Source organism: Pongo pygmaeus, chromosome 17, assembly GCF_028885625.2.
Source record: "Pongo pygmaeus isolate AG05252 chromosome 17, NHGRI_mPonPyg2-v2.0_pri, whole genome shotgun sequence".
In the NCBI taxonomy this organism is placed as follows: Eukaryota; Metazoa; Chordata; class Mammalia; order Primates; family Hominidae; genus Pongo; species Pongo pygmaeus.
The window spans coordinates 47718022-47735964 of record NC_072390.2 but is presented as its reverse complement, the minus strand read 5'-3'; the positions used below and the strand labels follow the sequence as shown (position 1 = coordinate 47735964).

General features: G+C 37.2%; 1 protein-coding gene across 4 annotated transcripts in view; it reads left to right on the top strand.

Annotated features, from left to right (window-relative positions):
- Positions 1 to 17943, top strand: part of CCDC178 (coiled-coil domain containing 178) — a 515145-nt gene that overhangs the window by 205814 nt on the left and 291388 nt on the right. For all 4 annotated transcript variants that reach the window (XM_054461207.2, XM_054461206.2, XM_054461208.2 and 1 more), the window contains exon 16: positions 17106 to 17168. In XM_054461207.2, the coding sequence (XP_054317182.2) occupies positions 17106 to 17168 (63 nt within the window). The remainder of the gene's footprint in view (positions 1 to 17105; positions 17169 to 17943) is intronic.

Below are 17943 nucleotides of genomic sequence, written 5' to 3'. Positions count from 1 at the left end.
TGGACTTTTTTTGGTTGGTAAGCTATTGATTATTGCCACAATTTCAGCTCCTGTTATTGGTCTATTCAGAGATTCAACTCTTCCTGGTTTAGTCTTGGGAGGGTGTATGTGTTGAGGAATTTATCCATTTCTTCTAGATTTTCTAGTTTATTTGCATAGAGGTGTTTGTAGTATTCTCTGATGGTAGTTTGTATTTCTGTGGGATCTGTGGTGATATCCCCTTTATCAATTTTTATTGCATCTATTTGATTCTTCTCTCTTTTTTTCTTTATTAATCTTGCTAGTGGTCTATCAATTTTGTTGATCCTTTCAAAAAACCAGCTCCTGGATTCATTAATTTTTTGAAGGGTTTTTTGTGTCTCTATTTCCTTCAGTTATGCTCTGATTTTAGTTATTTCTTGCCTTCTGCTAGCTTTTGAATGTGTTTGCTCTCGCTTTTCTAGTTCTTTTAATTGTGATGTTAGGGTGTCAATTTTGGATCTTTCCTGCTTTCTCTTTTATGGGCATTTAGTGCTATAAATTTCCCTCTACACACTGCTTTGAATGCATCCCAGAGATTCTGGTATGTTGTGTCTTGGTTCTCGTTGGTTTCAAAGAACATCTTTATTTCTGCCTTCATTTCGTTATGTACCCAGTAGTCATTCAGGAGCAGGTTGTTCAGTTTCCATGTAGTTGAGCAGTTTTGAGTGAGATTCTTAATCCTGAGTTCTAGCTTGATTGCACTGTGATCTGAGAGATAGTTTGTTATAATTTCTGTTCTTTTACATTTATTGAGGAGAGTTTTACTTCCAAGTATGTGGTCAATTTTGGAATAGGTGTGGTGTGGTGCTGAAAAAAATGTATATTCTGTTGATTTGGGGTGGAGAGTTCTGTAGATGTCTATTAGGTCCACTTGGTGCAGAGCTGAGTTCAATTCCTGGGTATCCTTGTTGACTTTCTGTCTCATTGATCTGTCTAATGTTGATGGTGGGGTGTTAAAGTCTCCCATTATTAATGTGTGGGAGTCTAAGTCTCTTTGTAGGTCACTCAGGACTTGCTTTATGAATCTGGGTGCTCCTGTATTGGGTGCATATATATTTAGGATAGTTAGCTCTTCTTGTTGAATTGATCCCTTTACCATTATGTAATGGCCTTCTTTGTCTCTTTTGATCTTTGTTGGTTTAAAGTCTGTTTTATCAGAGACTAGGATTGCAACCCCTGCCTTTTTTTGTTTTCCATTTGCTTGGTAGATCTTCCTCCATCCTTTTATTTTGAGCCTATGTGTGTCTCTGCATGTGAGATGGGTTTCCTGAATACAGCACACTGATGGGTCTTGAGTCTTTATCCAATTTGCCAGTCTGTGTCTTTTAATTGGAGCATTTAGTCCATTTACATTTAAAGTTAATATTGTTATGTGTGAATTTGATCCTGTCATTATGATGTTAGCTGGTTATTTTGCTCGTTAGTTGATGCAGTCTCTTCCTAGTCTTGATGGTCTTTACATTTTGGCATGATTTTGCAGTGGCTGGTACCAGTTGTGCCTTTCCATGTTTAGCGCTTCCTTCAGGAGCTCTTTTAGGGCGGGCCTGGTGGTGACAAAGTCTCTCAGCATTTGCTTGTCTGTGAAGTATTTTATTTCTCCTTCACTTATGAAGCTTAGTTTGGCTGGATATGAAATTCTGGGTTGAAAATTCTTTTCTTTAAGAATGTTGAATATTGGCCCCCACTCTCTTCTGGCTTGTAGGGTTTCTGCCAAGAGATCCGCTGTTAGTCTGATAGGCTTCCCTTTGAGGGTAACCCGACCTTTCTCTCTGGCTGCCCTTAACATTTTTTCCTTCATTTCAACTTTGGTGAATCTGACAATTATGTGTCTTGGAGTTGCTCTTCTCGAGGAGTATCTTTGTGGCGTTCTCTGTATTTCCTGAATCTGAATGTTGGCCTGCCTTGCTAGATTGGGGAAGTTCTCCTGGATAATATCCTGCAGAGTGTTTTCCAACTTGTTTCCATTCACCCCGTCACTTTCAGGTACACCAATCAGATGTAGATTTGGTCTTTTCACATAGTCCCACATTTCTTGGAGGCTTTGCTCATTTCTTTTTATTCTTTTTTCTCTGAACCTCCCCTCTCGCTTCATTTCATTCATTTCATCTTCCAGGGCTGATACCCTTTCTTCCATTTGATCGCATCGGCTCCTGAGGCTTCTGCATTCTTCACGTAGTTCTCGAGCCTTGGTTTTCAGCTCCATCAGCTCATTTAAGCACTTCTCTGTATTTGTTATTCTAATTATACATTCTTCTAAATCTTTTTCAAAGTTTTCAATTTCTTTGCCTTTGGTTTGAATACGCTCCCGTAGCTCAGAGTAATTTGATCATCTGAAGCCTTCTTCTCTCAGCTCGTCAAAGTCATTCTCCGTCCAGCTTTGTTCCACTGCTGGTGAGGAACTGCGTTCCTTTGGAGGAGGAGAGGTACTCTGCTTTTTAGAGTTTCCAGTTTTTCTGCTCTGTTTTTTCCCCATCTTTGTGGTTTTATCTACTTTTGGTCTTTGATGATGGTGATGTACAGATGGGTTTTTGGTGTGGATGTCCTTTCTGTTAGTTTTCCTTCTAACAGACAGGACCCTCAGCTGCAGGTCTGTTGGAGTACCCGGCCGGCCGTGTGAGGTGTCAGTCTGCCCCTGCTGGGGGGTGCCTCCTAGTTAGGCTGCTTGGGGGTCAGGGGTCAGGGACCCACTTGAGGAGGCAGTCTGCCCATTCTCAGATCTCCAGCTGCGTGCTGGGAGAACCACTGCTCTCCTCAAAGCTGTCAGACAGGGACATTTAAGTCTGCAGAGGTTACTGCTGTCTTTTTGTTTGTCTGTGCCCTGCCCCCAGAGGTAGAGCCTACAGAGGCAGGCAGGCCTCCTTGAGCTGTGGTGGGCTCCACCCAGTTTAAGCTTCCCAGCTGCTTTGTTTACCTAAGGGAGCCTGGGCAATGGCGGGCACCCCTCCCCCAGCCTCGCTGCCGACTTGCTGTTTGATCTCAGACTGCTGTGCTAGCAATCAGTGAGACTCCGTGGGCGTAGGACCCTCTGAGCCAGGTGTGGGCTATAATCTCCTGGTGCACCGTTTCCTAAGCCCATCGGAAAAGCACAGTATTCAGGTCCAGGTGCCGTCTGTCACCCCTGGAAAGGGAACTCCCTGATCCCTTGCGCTTCCTGAGTGAGGCAATGCCTTGCCCCTGCTTTGGCTGGCGCACGGTGCACTCACCCACTGACCTGCACCCACTGTCTGGCACTCCCTAGTGAGATGAACATGGTACCTCAGATGGAAATGCAGAAATCACCCGTCTTCTGCGTCGCTCACGCTGGGAGCTGTAGACCAGAGCTGTTCCTATTCGGCCATCTTGGCTCCTCCCTCCTCTAGGTTTTCAAATTTATTAGTGTGTAACTGTTCATTGAAGTTTCTAATGATCCTTTTTATTTCTGTTGTATCTATTGTGATGTTTCCATTTTGTTTCTGATTGTATTCATTTATGTCTTCTCTCTTTTTTTCTTAGTCTAGCTGTTTCTCAATTTTATTTTCTCAAAACATCAACTTTTTGTTCCATTGATTTTTTGTACTGTATTTTTAGTCTCAGTTTCATTTATTTCTGCTTTCATCTTTATTATTTATTTCCTTCTAACTTTGGGTTTGTTTTGCTCTTGCTGTGTTAGTTCCTTGAGATCATTACGTTTTTATTTCAAATCTTTCTATGTAGTGTATGCATTTAGTACTATAAACTTGGCTGTTAAAACTGCTTTTGCTGTGCCCTATAAATGTTGATATATGTTTCTATTTTTATTTGTTTCAGTGAATTTTTCAATTTTATTCTTAATTTCTTCCTTCACCCATTGGTCTTTCAGAAGCATATTGTTTAAATGCCATAGATTTGTATAGTTTTAATCTTCTACTTATTATCAATTTCTAGTTTTCATATAAGCAGTCAGAGAAGATACTTGATATAATTTTAATTTTAATTTTAAAAATGTTTTAAGATTTTTTGTGTCTAAACATATGGTTAATCCTGGAGAATGTTTCATGTGCTGATGAAAAGAATGTATTCTTCAGCTGTTCAATGAAATGTTCTCTAAATATTGAAATAGCTCTAAACATTCTCTAAATATCTGTTAGGTCCATTTGGTCAATGGTGCTATTTAGATCCCATATTTCTTTGTTGGGTTTTTGTCTAGATGGTCTGTCCAGTGCTGAGAGTAGGGTGTTAACATCCACAACTATTAATGTATTAGATCAATCTCTCTTTAGATCTAATAACAGTTGCTTTATATATCTGGGTGCTCTGGCATTAGGTATATATATGCATGTATGTGTTTACAAATTTTCTCTTATTGAATTAATCTTTTTTAGTATATGTTTTCCTTTGTCTCTTTTTACAGTTTTTCATTTGAAGTCTGATTTGTCTGATATAAGTACAGCTATTCTTGCTCACTTTTGGTTTCTGTTTGTGTGAAATCTTTTTTTTTTTTTAATCACGTCACTTTCAGTCTATGTGTCATTACAGGTTAGCGAAGTAAGTTTCCTGTAGGCAGCATATAGTTGGGTCTTTTTTAGTCAATCCAATTGGTCTATATCTTTTAAATGAGGGATTTAATTTGTTTATTTTCAAGGTTATTATTGATAAATGAGGAATTAATCCTGTCATGTTAGTGATTGTTTTCTGGTTGTTTTGTATGTCCTATGTTTCTTACTTCATCTCTTACTGTTTATTTTTGTGATTGGGTGGTTTTGTGTAGTAATAAGGTTTGACTCTTTTCTCTTTCTACGGTGTATATTGGCTCTGCCAGTGAGTTTTATAGTTTTACATGTTTTCCTGATAGTTATTGTCTTTTTCACCACCAGATGTAAAACCTATTGGACATTTCTTTTAAGGCCTATCTAGTGGTGATGAATTTCCTTAGGTTTTCCTTTCTGTAGAATACTTTTCTTTTTCATTTCGAAATGATAGCTTTGCTGGGTAGAATATTCTTGGCTGGCAGTTTTTTCTTTAAGCTTTTGAATATACCATCCCATTATCTCCTGATTTGTGAGGTTTCTCCTGGCAAATCCACTGTTAGTCTTATAGCAAATTCTTATATGTGATGATGCTTTTCTCTTGCTGTTTTTAAATTTGTTCTGTCTTTGACTTTGGACAATGTGACTGTAGTGTGCCTATGACAGGACCTGTTATGTTGAATCTATTTGGCATTATTTCAGCTTCCTGGATCTAGATGTCCATCTCTCTCTCATGACTTTGGAAGTGTTCACCTATTATTTCATTAAACATGTTTTCTACATCTTTCTGTTTTCTTCTTCTGGAATGCCCATAATACAAATGTATGTTCATTTATGCTGTCCCATTAATGGTGTCATTCTTTTCATTGTTTTCCTCTGCCTTGTTATTTCAAAAGACTTGTCTTCGGGTTCATAAATTCTGCCTTCTTCTTGTACTAGTCTATTATTGAAGCTCTTGATTCTATTTTTTTTATTTCATTTACCAAATTATTCAGCTCTAGTATTCTGTTTGGTTCTTTTTTAATAATGTCTATATCTTTGTTGGATTTCTCATTCAAATCATAAATTGTTTCCTGATTTTATTGAACTATCTGTATTCTCTTGTATCTCTCTGAGTTTCCTTATGATTATTATTTTGAATTCTTTTTCTGGCATTTTGTATATTTCTTTATTATTGGGGTATGTTACTGGAAAATTATTGTCTTCCTTTGAAGGTGTCATTTTTCCTTGCTTTTTCATGTTTATTGTTTCCTTATGTTGGTATCTATGCATCTGGTGGGACAGTTGGCTCTTCCGATTTTATGGGGTATGTTATGTAGGGAAACTTATTCATGTTGATGAGTCTTGGGGTATCAGTTTTTTAGAGTTTGTTGTATTTAGTCCCAGGTGGATACAGTAATGTAGTCTCTATGTAGTTTCTTCAGCTGTAATCTATGCTAGTGACATTTGCAAGTGTCTCACTTGCCTAAGCTGAGAGAATCTGTGGTGGTGTGACTTTGTTAAGAGTGGACTCACTGGGCTGTTTCTCAGATCAGGGACACATGTGTACACATGATGGGTCGGCTAACTTAGGGTCTGGCTCACTGGGGTTGGGGCCACAGGGCTGTTACTCTGCCTGGAAGTATGGGCATGTAGTTGCTCAGCTGCCTTCAGGTGTGTCTTCAGGGCAACCCATGTTTTATTTTTGTTTGTTTTTTTGTTTTTTTCAGGCTTGGGACCAGGCTTACAGCCACTTGGCCAGCCTAGAGGCATGTCTGTCAGGGGTGGCCTGTGGGGCTGTTTCTCATGCCCAGCACATGGCCATATGGTTTCCTCACTGGCCTGGAGTTGTGTTTGCTAGAGGTGGCCCTTGGTGTTGTTTCTCAGGCCTAGAACATGGGCACGCAGATGCTTGGTTGGTATGGGGGGCATTTCAGCCAGGGGGAGGGGAGACTCAAGAGGCTGTTCATCGAGTTGACATGGGCACAAAGCTGATCAGCTGGCCTGGCAGCATGTTTTCTGTGGAAGCCCATGGAGCTGTTTCTCAAGCCTCTGACATGGCTGTATGGTTTCTTGGCTGGCCTAGGGGCAGGCCAGCTGTTTATTGGCTCAGGGACCTTTTCTACTCAGGGGTGGACATGCACTAGTTTGGCTGGTTCAAGGGTGGGTTTGTCCTGGGTGGGACTCAGATCCTTTCCTAGATGGAAGTGCTGGGCTTGGAGGGGTTGGGTTCCATGATGTGCAGGACCAGAGTCACAGCCAATCCTTGACCCAGGCTCCACACAGCTAGGGTTGTAGAGTGTAGCCACTGGGCTTGGAATGAAGATGGAGCGCCATTGCTGCAGAGGTGCAGTGGCTACTGGCCTCCAGAGAAGGGTACACTCTAGAGGTGGCTTTGGTATCAAGACAGTGCTGTGCTGCAGCAGCTTGGCTCACAGGAGGTGGGTGGGAGTTGGGGGAGTGCATAAGTTGTTCTTCTAATTTGAAGCAATGCAACAGTATAAATTTTCAGCAGCTCTCCAAACTGGGCTCAGGGCTTATGAGAACTATGGAATTATCTTGTAGTAAATACTGTAGGTATTTACAGTGGCAGTGGGGGCTGATGAGGTTCTTCTGTTTACCTTTTTCCTGCAAAGGGAAGTTGCCCTTAGTTTTGGGCCCGTCTGATTCAGGAACAGGAGATGGAGCTGCAGAGGCCAGGTGCCTTCATGCTGTTCTCTTGGACTTCCAATTACCACAGTTGCCTCTCCACTCCCCTGCTCCACTCCAGCATTCTCTCTTTGACACTGCATTCAAATCTTCACTATTTATTTGTTGCTTTGGTTCTTTTTGGGGTGCAGATGAACTCCAGGCACTTCTAGTGAGCCATCTTGTTGACGTCACTCTCCCTTCTCTCTTTATTCATGCAAAATTAAAGAAAGTATTCATCATGTTGTTTCCTTACCTCATGGGAGCTGATTGACCACTGGAAAGAAGCAACAGAAAGAAACTGGTCCACTTAAGAAACCATTCCCAATGATTAATCACTCCTGCTAATTTCTGAGCCTGAATATATACGGCATTAAAAACTTCTATAATATACACATACATATCTGCTTCAGAGTTCAAAATAAGTTCAAAATAAATTTCTAGATTTTCCTTAGATAATTCAGGTTTATAGTAATTCAAGTTTGTAATTTTTGCCTGTGTAATTACCCTATTATCTTTCATGGACTGATTCATGAAAATCTTTAGAACACTCTAAATCTGAGAATTATGTTTTCCTTTTAAGTAACTTTCTATATTTGTTGAGCCTGGCCTGAAATTAATCTTTAATCCATCATCTAGAAATTAATTATAGCAATATCACTTCTAGGGTAGCTCCAAGAAATAGGCTTTTGAAACTCTAGAGGTAGAATTTATGAATTATGTTCTCTCAAGTTAATGCATCTGTAAAATGCCAGATAAATTTTAGGCAGTCTTAGAGTAGAAGCAATCCTGAACAAGAAGTATGTCTAGCACTTTCTCTAATTTTTCAGCTATTACAAATGATTTGTCCCAGTTTTTCCATAGTTTCAATTCCAGTAACTGACCTGTTCAGAAAAGAGGTGTTTGGCCAAGTGTCAAAATAGAATTAGCCAATTGGGATAGGGAATAAGTCAATTTAATAGTAATATGTATTCAATTATAGTGTTGATGGAATGAACAGAAAACCATCTAGAATTGTCTAAAGAATGTGACATTGCAACCAAAAATTTTGAGAGCTTTCACAAGTTGTTAAGTACTTCCTAGCCCTCCAGCTGAAATCTTCTATGCAAGCCACATAATCTCGAAGGGTTTTTTTGCTTGAATATAATGGAATTCCTGTGGAAAAGTGAGAACATCAGGTCCCTCTGGTTCCAGGTTAGAATCATAGTGCTAGAACTAAGTGGAAACTTAGTAAAAAGGAAGGAATAAAGTAGACATAAAGAGTTTTCTTCAAGCCTATTTTATGAAAAACCCCTTATACATGCTAATTAATTTAACATTCACAAAACTGTGCAGTTGTTATTAACACATTCATTTTGGGAGTAAAGGGGTTTTTACAAGGTAAGCTTTTAGGTGACTGTGTAGAGTTTAGGGACCAGGACATATTAGACTTACATTCTGACCAACAAAGATTCAGTTAAGCTGAAAGCTTCAAAATAATCATACTGGGGATGGGGGTCGTTTTCAATGCTAGAAAAAGACAGTGTGTCGAGTCCTTAGAAAGTTCCAGTCCACAGTAATCTGGTGCATAACTTTAGAAGTCTATGACTTGCCTTGAGCGCTTTTTCAGATATTTTAACTAATCTCAAACTGTTCTTTATGTTCTCAGACCTCCCTTCAACTACTATTTGTTCACCTCTGAGACAAGGTTTATAGGCCCATCCTTTGAGTAAAATAAAAGTCAGAACCTTCTCAAAAGTTTCTTGGAGGGCATAATCTCTGCTAGTACTTAGAGAATCTTTAGTTCAATCAACAGAACAAAACAGCTCTAATAAACTAAAGCTTGATTTATGCACCATGCAACTTCTATAAGAATTCCAGACAAGACTGATAATATTTTTAAGTAGTTATAAAATGAACATTCTATTAATTCATTAATTTTTATCCCAAAGGATTTATGCCTTATAGCATGTCGAATCTGGAGCATATTACTCTTGTCCCACATGTAATAGCTTTTATTGAGTTATGAATTGCTATCACATCCTTGGCTTTTAATAAAGGTTGGTAAAAGTAATGGCTAAGATTGACCATTGTTTCTTGGTTTTTCAAACTAATAAGGGAGTTAATCATATTGTCAGTATGCTAAAAAAAAAAACCTACAGAAGTAATTGACCTTACATTTCCTAACTAAAAAAGTTGTTTTTTCTTGATAAAATTTATTTCTTTTTAATTAATAATTAAGAGTTCCCTACACTTTCTTATTTCTCTCTGAGTTAAGCTGCTTAGAAGCTCAGTTATTTATGCTGAACATTTCTAGGATAATCACTTCCTTATCGCTCTCTGTTCCATATTTATAACTTTGATCTGGTATTTTTTTGCTTGTTTCATTGGTCTTCGTTTACTAAGATTCTTTTCCACTACATTCATAGGCAGAATACTTTGCCAAAATTGAATGAAAAGGAGTCTGCTATTAATCATAATATTGGGAATGTGTAATCTGTATTAGTGGGAAATGGTTGCTGGGAAAAAGGGAAGGAGAATACAAGGAAAACAGAAATAGTGTGAAGGTATAGCAGGATTAAAGTCCCACAATGGCTGCTAAGTAACCCCTTAGTCAAGCATCAGAAAAGTTCATTTTTCCTGACACATTTGAGGAAGTAAATAAACATGAAAATGTGATAGAAATAAAGCATTGAACATTTATGGATATTGATAGTACAAAACATTTGAGAATATAATAAAACTATTTGGCTTGCTGTAAATATCATATGGGAACATGATTTCCTTCTCCATTCTACTGGGTTAGTACTTTGCTTGTCAGAAATTGGATGGCAAGTTGACTTTTCAGTATTTCCGTTTAATTATCTGAACTTTGTTTCTACTTTTCTTCTTCCTGTTCCAAAGGAAATGTGGTTCAATTGAAAGAGCATGGACTTTAGAGTCAGATGTTTCTTAATTCAAATCTTGGTTATACTAATTATTTGCTCTAAGAATATTAAAAATATACTTAACTTTTCTTAGTCTAGGTTTCTCATCTCTTAAATAAATGTAACAGTATCTATATGGTACCTTTGGGTGATAAATACATAATATTGTATATAAAACATTCAACCTGGAGCCTGACAAATAATAAATTATTAAAGGTATTAGGGATAAGTAGCATAAAAATACTCCTATAGCGTGAGGCTACCTTTGTTGTTCAGGATTAAAAAAAAACAATCTTTAACAACTTACCTACATATTTTACTCTTAAGTCTGTCTCCCAGTAATTGTGATAAATGCGTGGGTTCTAAACAACACGTTGAATATAATGATAGTTATTTGTTGAGTACTTAATATGAGTGATGCCTTAAGCATATTACTTTATATACATTTTCTTCTTTTACCTCCCATACTTACTTTATGAAAAAAAGTGTTATCCCAATTTTACATATATAAAAACTGATATTTGATACTGGTAAAGATATTTTGCTATAACAACTCATATGTGCTCAAGTATCCAATTCAGTGTAAATTAGAGCTTTCCTGGAAAGCAATTCATCAATAGGTGTAAAGAACCTAACATTCATAATCTGTAACTCAGTAACATTATTTCTAAAAATACAACTTTAAGAAAGTAACCAAGAACAAAGCCAACAGAGATGCAGGTTTAAGGATGTTTATTAACAGTTAAACGTAACAGCCACTGAAAACACGGTTCATGAGGTCAACAATAATTATTTATTTTGTATACACTGCTGCATTCCAGTGCTTAAACAGTGCTTATACAGATACTCAATAAATGTTTATGGAAACCATGAATATATACTAGTAACATATAGGAAATTTTAAATATACAAATTTCTCAATAATAGAATAGTGTTTAAATATATGAGTATTAAGATAAATTATAAATTCATTCAATGTAGAATTTTTAAAAATTAATGAGACTTCTGCTTTTGTAGTAGATGAGAAAGATCTTGTTAGACTGACTCTACCAGAGATAATAACTTTAAATTCAGGACCTAAAAAAGAAATGACACCAAAAAGTCAAAACGTGTATCTGTGGATTTGAATATTTGTATTATTTCTTTTTGTAATTTAAAATATTTCACCAAAAACACATATACTTTTGTACAAAAAGAAAGATAAAATAGTGTCATGTCCTATTTTCAGATAGAACCAGGTTGGGCTGCCACCTATACTTTCTGTTAGGGTCCTGGCCACCAAAATGTTTCCTAATAATGCACAACCATAGCCAGAAATACCTGGTCCCACTAATTCAGTCCAGCCCATAGTCACTTAAACATATCTCAAATTTTGCTTTAAGATTGTAATTCTTTAGAGTATCCATCTTCCTTTCCTGATCTCAAACCTTACATAAATTCTCTAACTTTGCTCTTAGTGCTTCTCTGTCACTGGAAATTAAACTGAAGCCATTTCTTTGATTCTGATGTTAGATCTGTTTATGTAGTGTTGCTCCCTTTTTCTCTTTGAATGTGGGTTTCCGGACTCAGTATTGACTGTTCATCCTCCTTTCAGCTATCTTTTGTCCTAGTACAGGAATCTATTCCAGCAGTGTAGCTCTCTGCTGCCACCTTCTGGTTTGTGACTGCTAAAACCAGGCTGCCGGTCAAAGGTGACTATTGAATGTGCCCTCTTTCCAGCTGCTGAGATATTGTCACTTCCTTTGCTCCAGGCTTCTTCCAAGCTCTTCAAAGTGATCCTTTGATCTCTTTTATTCCTTTTCTCCAAAACCAGAATTGAGTTGTTGTGACAGAGACCTTATGACCTGCAAAGCTTAAAATATTTACTATCTGGCCCTTTACAAAAAAAGTTTGCCATCTCTGTTCTAAAGAACACAGGAATAGCAAACGTAGGCAGCAGCCAGTGCCTGGAGGGCTGAGAGAAAGCACCCTAAGAAGGAACAAGCATGGAAGAGGCTGCTTTCTCCCAAGCAGAGTGAAGCTTTATTGGAGAGGGTAGGGTTGTGTCTCAACACAGGGTTCAGCAGCAGCTATCTGCGAGTTGCTGAAGAGACTTGATGGAGGTGGAATGGAGTTTGTGGGCAGAGAACCTCCCCACACACCAGCTGGTGGCAGTTCTGCAGGAGAATGGAGAAAATAGCAATGGTCCACTGGAACAAGGAACCAGGACACAGGGCCCCTTGCTGCTGCAGCTCTGCCTGCCTGTCCCCTGCCCTCTGTTGATAAACCCTAGCTTTACTCCAAAAGTAAAACTGCAAAAGGAAACTGCTCACAGGATCCACCTCCATTATCACAGATCAGAGTTAAAAACAGTAGATTTGGAGCTAAGAGGCAATAATTAGATAATGAGCACAAATGCATAGTCTACATGCAAATTTCTCTATTTCAATTGGTTGGTATATTTCATTGAGCCCCATGCGTTGTATTTATCTGTTATAACTTTTGAGTCTCTTTTAATCTTAAAAAGTCTCTACATTTTTTTAAAAAGTTGTCTTTCACTACGTTACATTTTTGTCTAGGCCAGTTACTTTGCAGGATTTCTCTCAATATGGATTTATCCTTTTGTTTCTTCATAATTAGATACAAGTTAAACACATCTGGGAGGAATATAACATAATTATAATATATAATATTGTGTCCACAAGCACATGGTCTATGTTTGTCTCATCAGTGATATTAAGTTTGATCAGTTGGTTAAAGTTATGGTCAAGAAATGTATTCATTTCCCCATTGTAATTAATAAGTAATCAATTGAGTGATATTTAAGAATACATGGCTATTTTTTCCCAACACATTTCACCCAGTGGATTTAGAATCTATCAGTGATCCTTAGTAGAATCCATTATTGGAATAGTTGCTAAGTGGCAATTTTTCTGGGCTTTTGTTCCCTTTACAATGAATTGGCAATTTGAAGAACTTTAATGTTTAGCACAAGCTGGGCCACAGGCCACGTTTCTGGAGAAGGCAGTCTTCCTTCAGTGCTTTTTCAGGTATTTATACTTTAGGAATATATGTTGCATGCAATCCTAAGTCAGAATCAACCTCACTGTCTTTTCTACCACCTCTCCCATCTCTCCACATCTCAGGAAAAACATCTCAAAGGCCTTGTTGTATCATCCATCTTAAAGATGCTATATATAAATGTGATTGTGACATTGTAATGGGCCCTGAGCTTCTCCTCATATAAAGATTTTTTTAAAAAATCTTTTTTTTAATTTGAAAGAATCTGGAACTTTTACAGTTTAATTCCCCAACCTAGAGATCAAAAGCAAGCTTGTTTGTTAATCATAAACCCATTTGCTCAATAAATTATTCATTTGGCAAATATTATATAACAGACAAAGTGCTAGCAGCCAAGGAGATAGAGGAGGGAGCTTACTGTGAAGAGCTGTAGAATGTGTCCAGGCTCTAGTGGCAGGCAGTCCTGGTGCTGATACATGTTTGAAGACTGGTCCTGTGACAAATTCCATGACCTTAGACCTCAGTTTTATCATATTTGAAAGTGGATAATAGCTATTTCACTAATGGATATGATAATTAACTTACACACACACACACACATGCAGCCTCTGAGATAATGTGGTTCCACTTGCAGTTTTTCAGCTTTACCATGATGTGAAAGTGATTCATATTTAGTGGAGACCATACTTTGAGCACTCATACAGCCATTCTGTTTTTCCCTCTCAGTATGGCATTCAGTAAATTGCATGAGCTATTCAACATGTTATTATAAAATAGCCTTAGGTTAGAGGATTTTGCCCAATGTAGGCAATCAGTATTTCACTAAGCAGACCACACTATAGTTCTTGTGACAATTTTCCTCTTGGTAATTTGAACTCATTTAACCCTGGCTTTTTCTCAGCAGCTACATAATTCATGTTGAATAATGAAAGGTAGTATCTCCCCAGGAGCCCATAAGTTTCTAGCAGATTTCATTTTAGAAACAACTATGGCATCACTAGCTAATTGGAACCCTTTCACCCAAAGTCTTGGTTCTTCAATCTTAACTATAGGTGGCTAAGATTCAGAATTCAAAGAAGTGTCCCATTTGCCTGGAAAGCCTCATGTTAAAGGAGGCCCTACAAGAAAAGGGGCATATGAGAGTCAGAAGGCTCTACATTAAATATTCCTATAACTTTGAGGGTTCCTACATATCTGGGTGTCACTGAGATGCTCTCTGTCACATTGTGTAAATTAGTATCCTGGTTCCATCAATTGCCAGTTTTGTGTGCTTGGTCAATTTATGTAATCTTTCTGTCAGTTTTCCTATGTGCAAAAGGGACAATCATAACTATTTTATAGATTTCATTGTAAAGTTAAGACAAGATAATTCTACCAGAAAGCATATAATGTATCTTAGCCATCATTACTAGAAGTAGTAAAAATGGTAGTTTTATCATTGAGGGAACCCATGGCATTTATATTGTTATGTGAATGTAACTGCCCATATTCTCCTTCAGGAATCTTCTCAGTCACTTTGCTTAAGGTCATTCCCGTTGCTGGGGTAGCTCACATTTAATGACCAATAAAAATAGAATGATAGCCTTGCTACCTTAGTCCAACTTGGGGCAAATCTGATGATCCGTTATTGCTCATGGTTTGCTGTGGGGTTGATCGAGGTTCTTGTTGGGGTTGTATTGCAGCTCAGCCTATGTCTCTGTCCAATCCTGCTTCATTCCTCTCCTGTCCACAGGAGTTGATTCCAAATATGCTCCTTAATAAGTATCCTATACACTAAACTTAACTCTAGAGTCAGCTTTACAGGGAACAATGCCTGTGATAATAGGATGGGAAAACAAATAAATCCACTCTCTCAGATGTTGGACCTGTAATCTAAGGCCTTTGACCATCAGAACTCTCCCTATATCAGTCTTTGGGGTACTCTATGGTGTTTTGGAAGTATTCAGTAGTTCTCTCAGAAACGGTCTAGCCTCCTGGCATTTTCCCAGTGCTTTGGGTAGACGATTTTCTGTAAAGAGGACAGTCTCATAGGAAGGCCTTGAGCATCTGCCTGGAAACACTCCCTGTGGCGTTGGCTCTTGTGTTAAGTATGCAATTGGCAGCCCAGCCAGTGATAAATACTTTCTCTCCTGGTGACTGGTCATTTAATCTGGCTGTCTGGATCACAGAGGTTTGGGGGCATGGTAGAAAACGGAGCTTGGTAAAGTTCTTTGAGATGCTAGACAGAAGCTCCAGATGTTTTGCCCATGCAGTGTACAAATTTGTCCACTGGTAACAGGCTGAGTTGGTTTTGTACACAGATTTCAAATGTAGTATCTTTGTTCTTTTCAGAGAAATACAAGTGTCTTATTCTTGCAGCTTCAGACTTCTTATCTATTTAAATTTCTCATATACTGCCTGCAGTTCTTTCCAAGCCATACATCCACAAATTCTTTTCAAACAATATTAATTTCTCCAATTTAAGTGACTTGAATTCATTTCAATAATAACTTGCTTTCTCACTAGTTGACAATTAAAAAAACAAACAAAAAAGCTTCAAAGAATGAATGGATGAGTGAATATTAAGGAAACACAAATGAATCAATCCATATTGTAGCCAGAATGATCTAAAACACACACTTTGCTTACCATTCTTCACTAATTTTATTATGTACCTGGAAGGTTTTGCATAATCTAAGAGTTGCTGGTTTCTTCAGCTTCTCCTCATTCACCAAGTCTTTTCTCCAACACATGAAACACAACAAAAGCACACATGCCCATACATACATATTTTTCAATTAGTTTCAGACAAAGGTCAAATCTAGCTATTTTGGAATATGATATATTTTTCTCCAGTCTACAAAGCCATTTTAAATTTTGTTCCATTTCTATTAAATAATAAACAAACTGAAAAACTGTGCTGTATCTGCTATCATGTTAGAAGAGATTGCTAATTTATTTAAAATTATCAAAATGTATTGTTGCATAAATTCATTTTAGATGTAGATATATCCTTAAGTAAAATGATATATCAAAGTTACTGGTTTATTTACCACCTTCATGTTTCCTTCTTTGGAATTATTCTTTTGCTTGAGGTGAACATAATTTTGCTGGTTTGCTATATTGAGTAGAGGAAGTGTTAGAGCAGAGGCCTACTGGCTTGTTTCTTTGTATTGTCTCTATAGACTCTGGGATATGATGAGGGATTCAGTATTGAAGTAGGGGTATCAGAGACATTTCTGAATTTTTATTGTTCCTCCTTGAAAAACTATGTATATATATATATATATATATATATAGTTTATATATATAGTTTATATATATGTTTACATATATATAGTATATATATATATAAACACACACACATACTTATATCTTTTGAATCTGGAGGACAGCCTAAATCCCAGCCAACTCCTCCCTCAAATCAGGGGTTCCAAGATGTAATTTTAAGACAGAAGGAACCTTATGAACTACTTCCAGTTCTGGTTTTGTGTGATAATTTAAAGCAAGTCTATGAACAATTTACAACAATTTTTCCAGGTAGCAAAGAAAAGATTTTTCCAAATTTTTCCCCTACAAACTTGAAAGGTATGATTTAAAAAAAAAAAAAAAAAAAGGAATTGTTGTAGCTAAATGGAGAGTCTGCTCTTATTTTGCACACTTCACACTTGACTCACATCTATCTTGTTTTGAAAGTTGATTGTGTTTATTCCAGAAAGTAATATTAAAAACAAACTGATAGTTTTTAAAAGGAGAAATTGATGACTACCTTGTTTCACTTTCTCATTACTTTGAATTTTTAAGTTTAGGACTATAAAATGCAAACTGAAAAGATTGAAATTTTGTAGTCTAATTCCTGGTGCTGTACTACTTAATTACTTTACCTCGAATAACACCAGGATTTTAAAAATACATATAATAAATTATAAGTAATATTTTACTCTATATTGAAACATTAAAAATGTATCTTATATTAGCAATTGTTTTTAAACATGTTTTTGATGTTTTATGAAGAAAATCCTCATTTTAAAAATTTCCTAACTTATAGGGTAGAGAAGAATTCCTGAAAAAACTCACTCAAGGTGAAGTGGCTGCTGGAATGGTGCTTCAGGTAATACTAATTTGGTTTTAATATTTTATTCTTCCTTTAATTTGCATTTTACTTAGCATTTTAAATTTGCCGTAATGAGGCATCTTGTCACTACTTGGTTTGCAAGCCAGCAGTTTTCTCTCCTTAGCTGATGACAGTTGCCCTCTGTGTACAACCAGCAGTGTCTGATCATGCATAAAGAAATTGACCTCCCATACACATATCTCATTTTGTGGCTTAATGGGAATTTCTGCCAGTCTAGTAAAAGGGCAGTGGGATCTTATTTTTAAGTGTCTGACTCTTTAGTTTGCTTTGTGATGATGTTATGTTTTCTTTACTCTTAGTGTCTTTCACTTGGATTTCTTTATTTAACCCTGAAAGAAAAATATGCTATGATACTTCCATATAAAGATTTTGAAAATAAGGCATGTAAGCTGGCAAAATCAACTTGAATTTTTAAAATCTTTATCTACCACCTGCATATCCTTTGGAATCCAGATTGGGTTTTTTGATCCATGCCATGTTTCTAGAATGCCTCCCCTTTAGAAATACATACGTATTTGAAATTAGTGTTATTATTATAAGAAAAAAAAACAAGAGTCAAAACAGTTTCAGTGTTTTTGTTTGTTGGTGGGTTTCTGTTTTGTTTTATTGAGAAAGAGTCTTGCTCTGTCGCCAGGCTGGAGTGCAGTGGCGCGATCTTGGCACGCCACAACCTGCCTCCCAGGTTCAAGTGATTCTCCTGCCTCAGCCTCCTGAGTAGCTGGGATTACGGCTAATTTTGTATTTTTAGTAG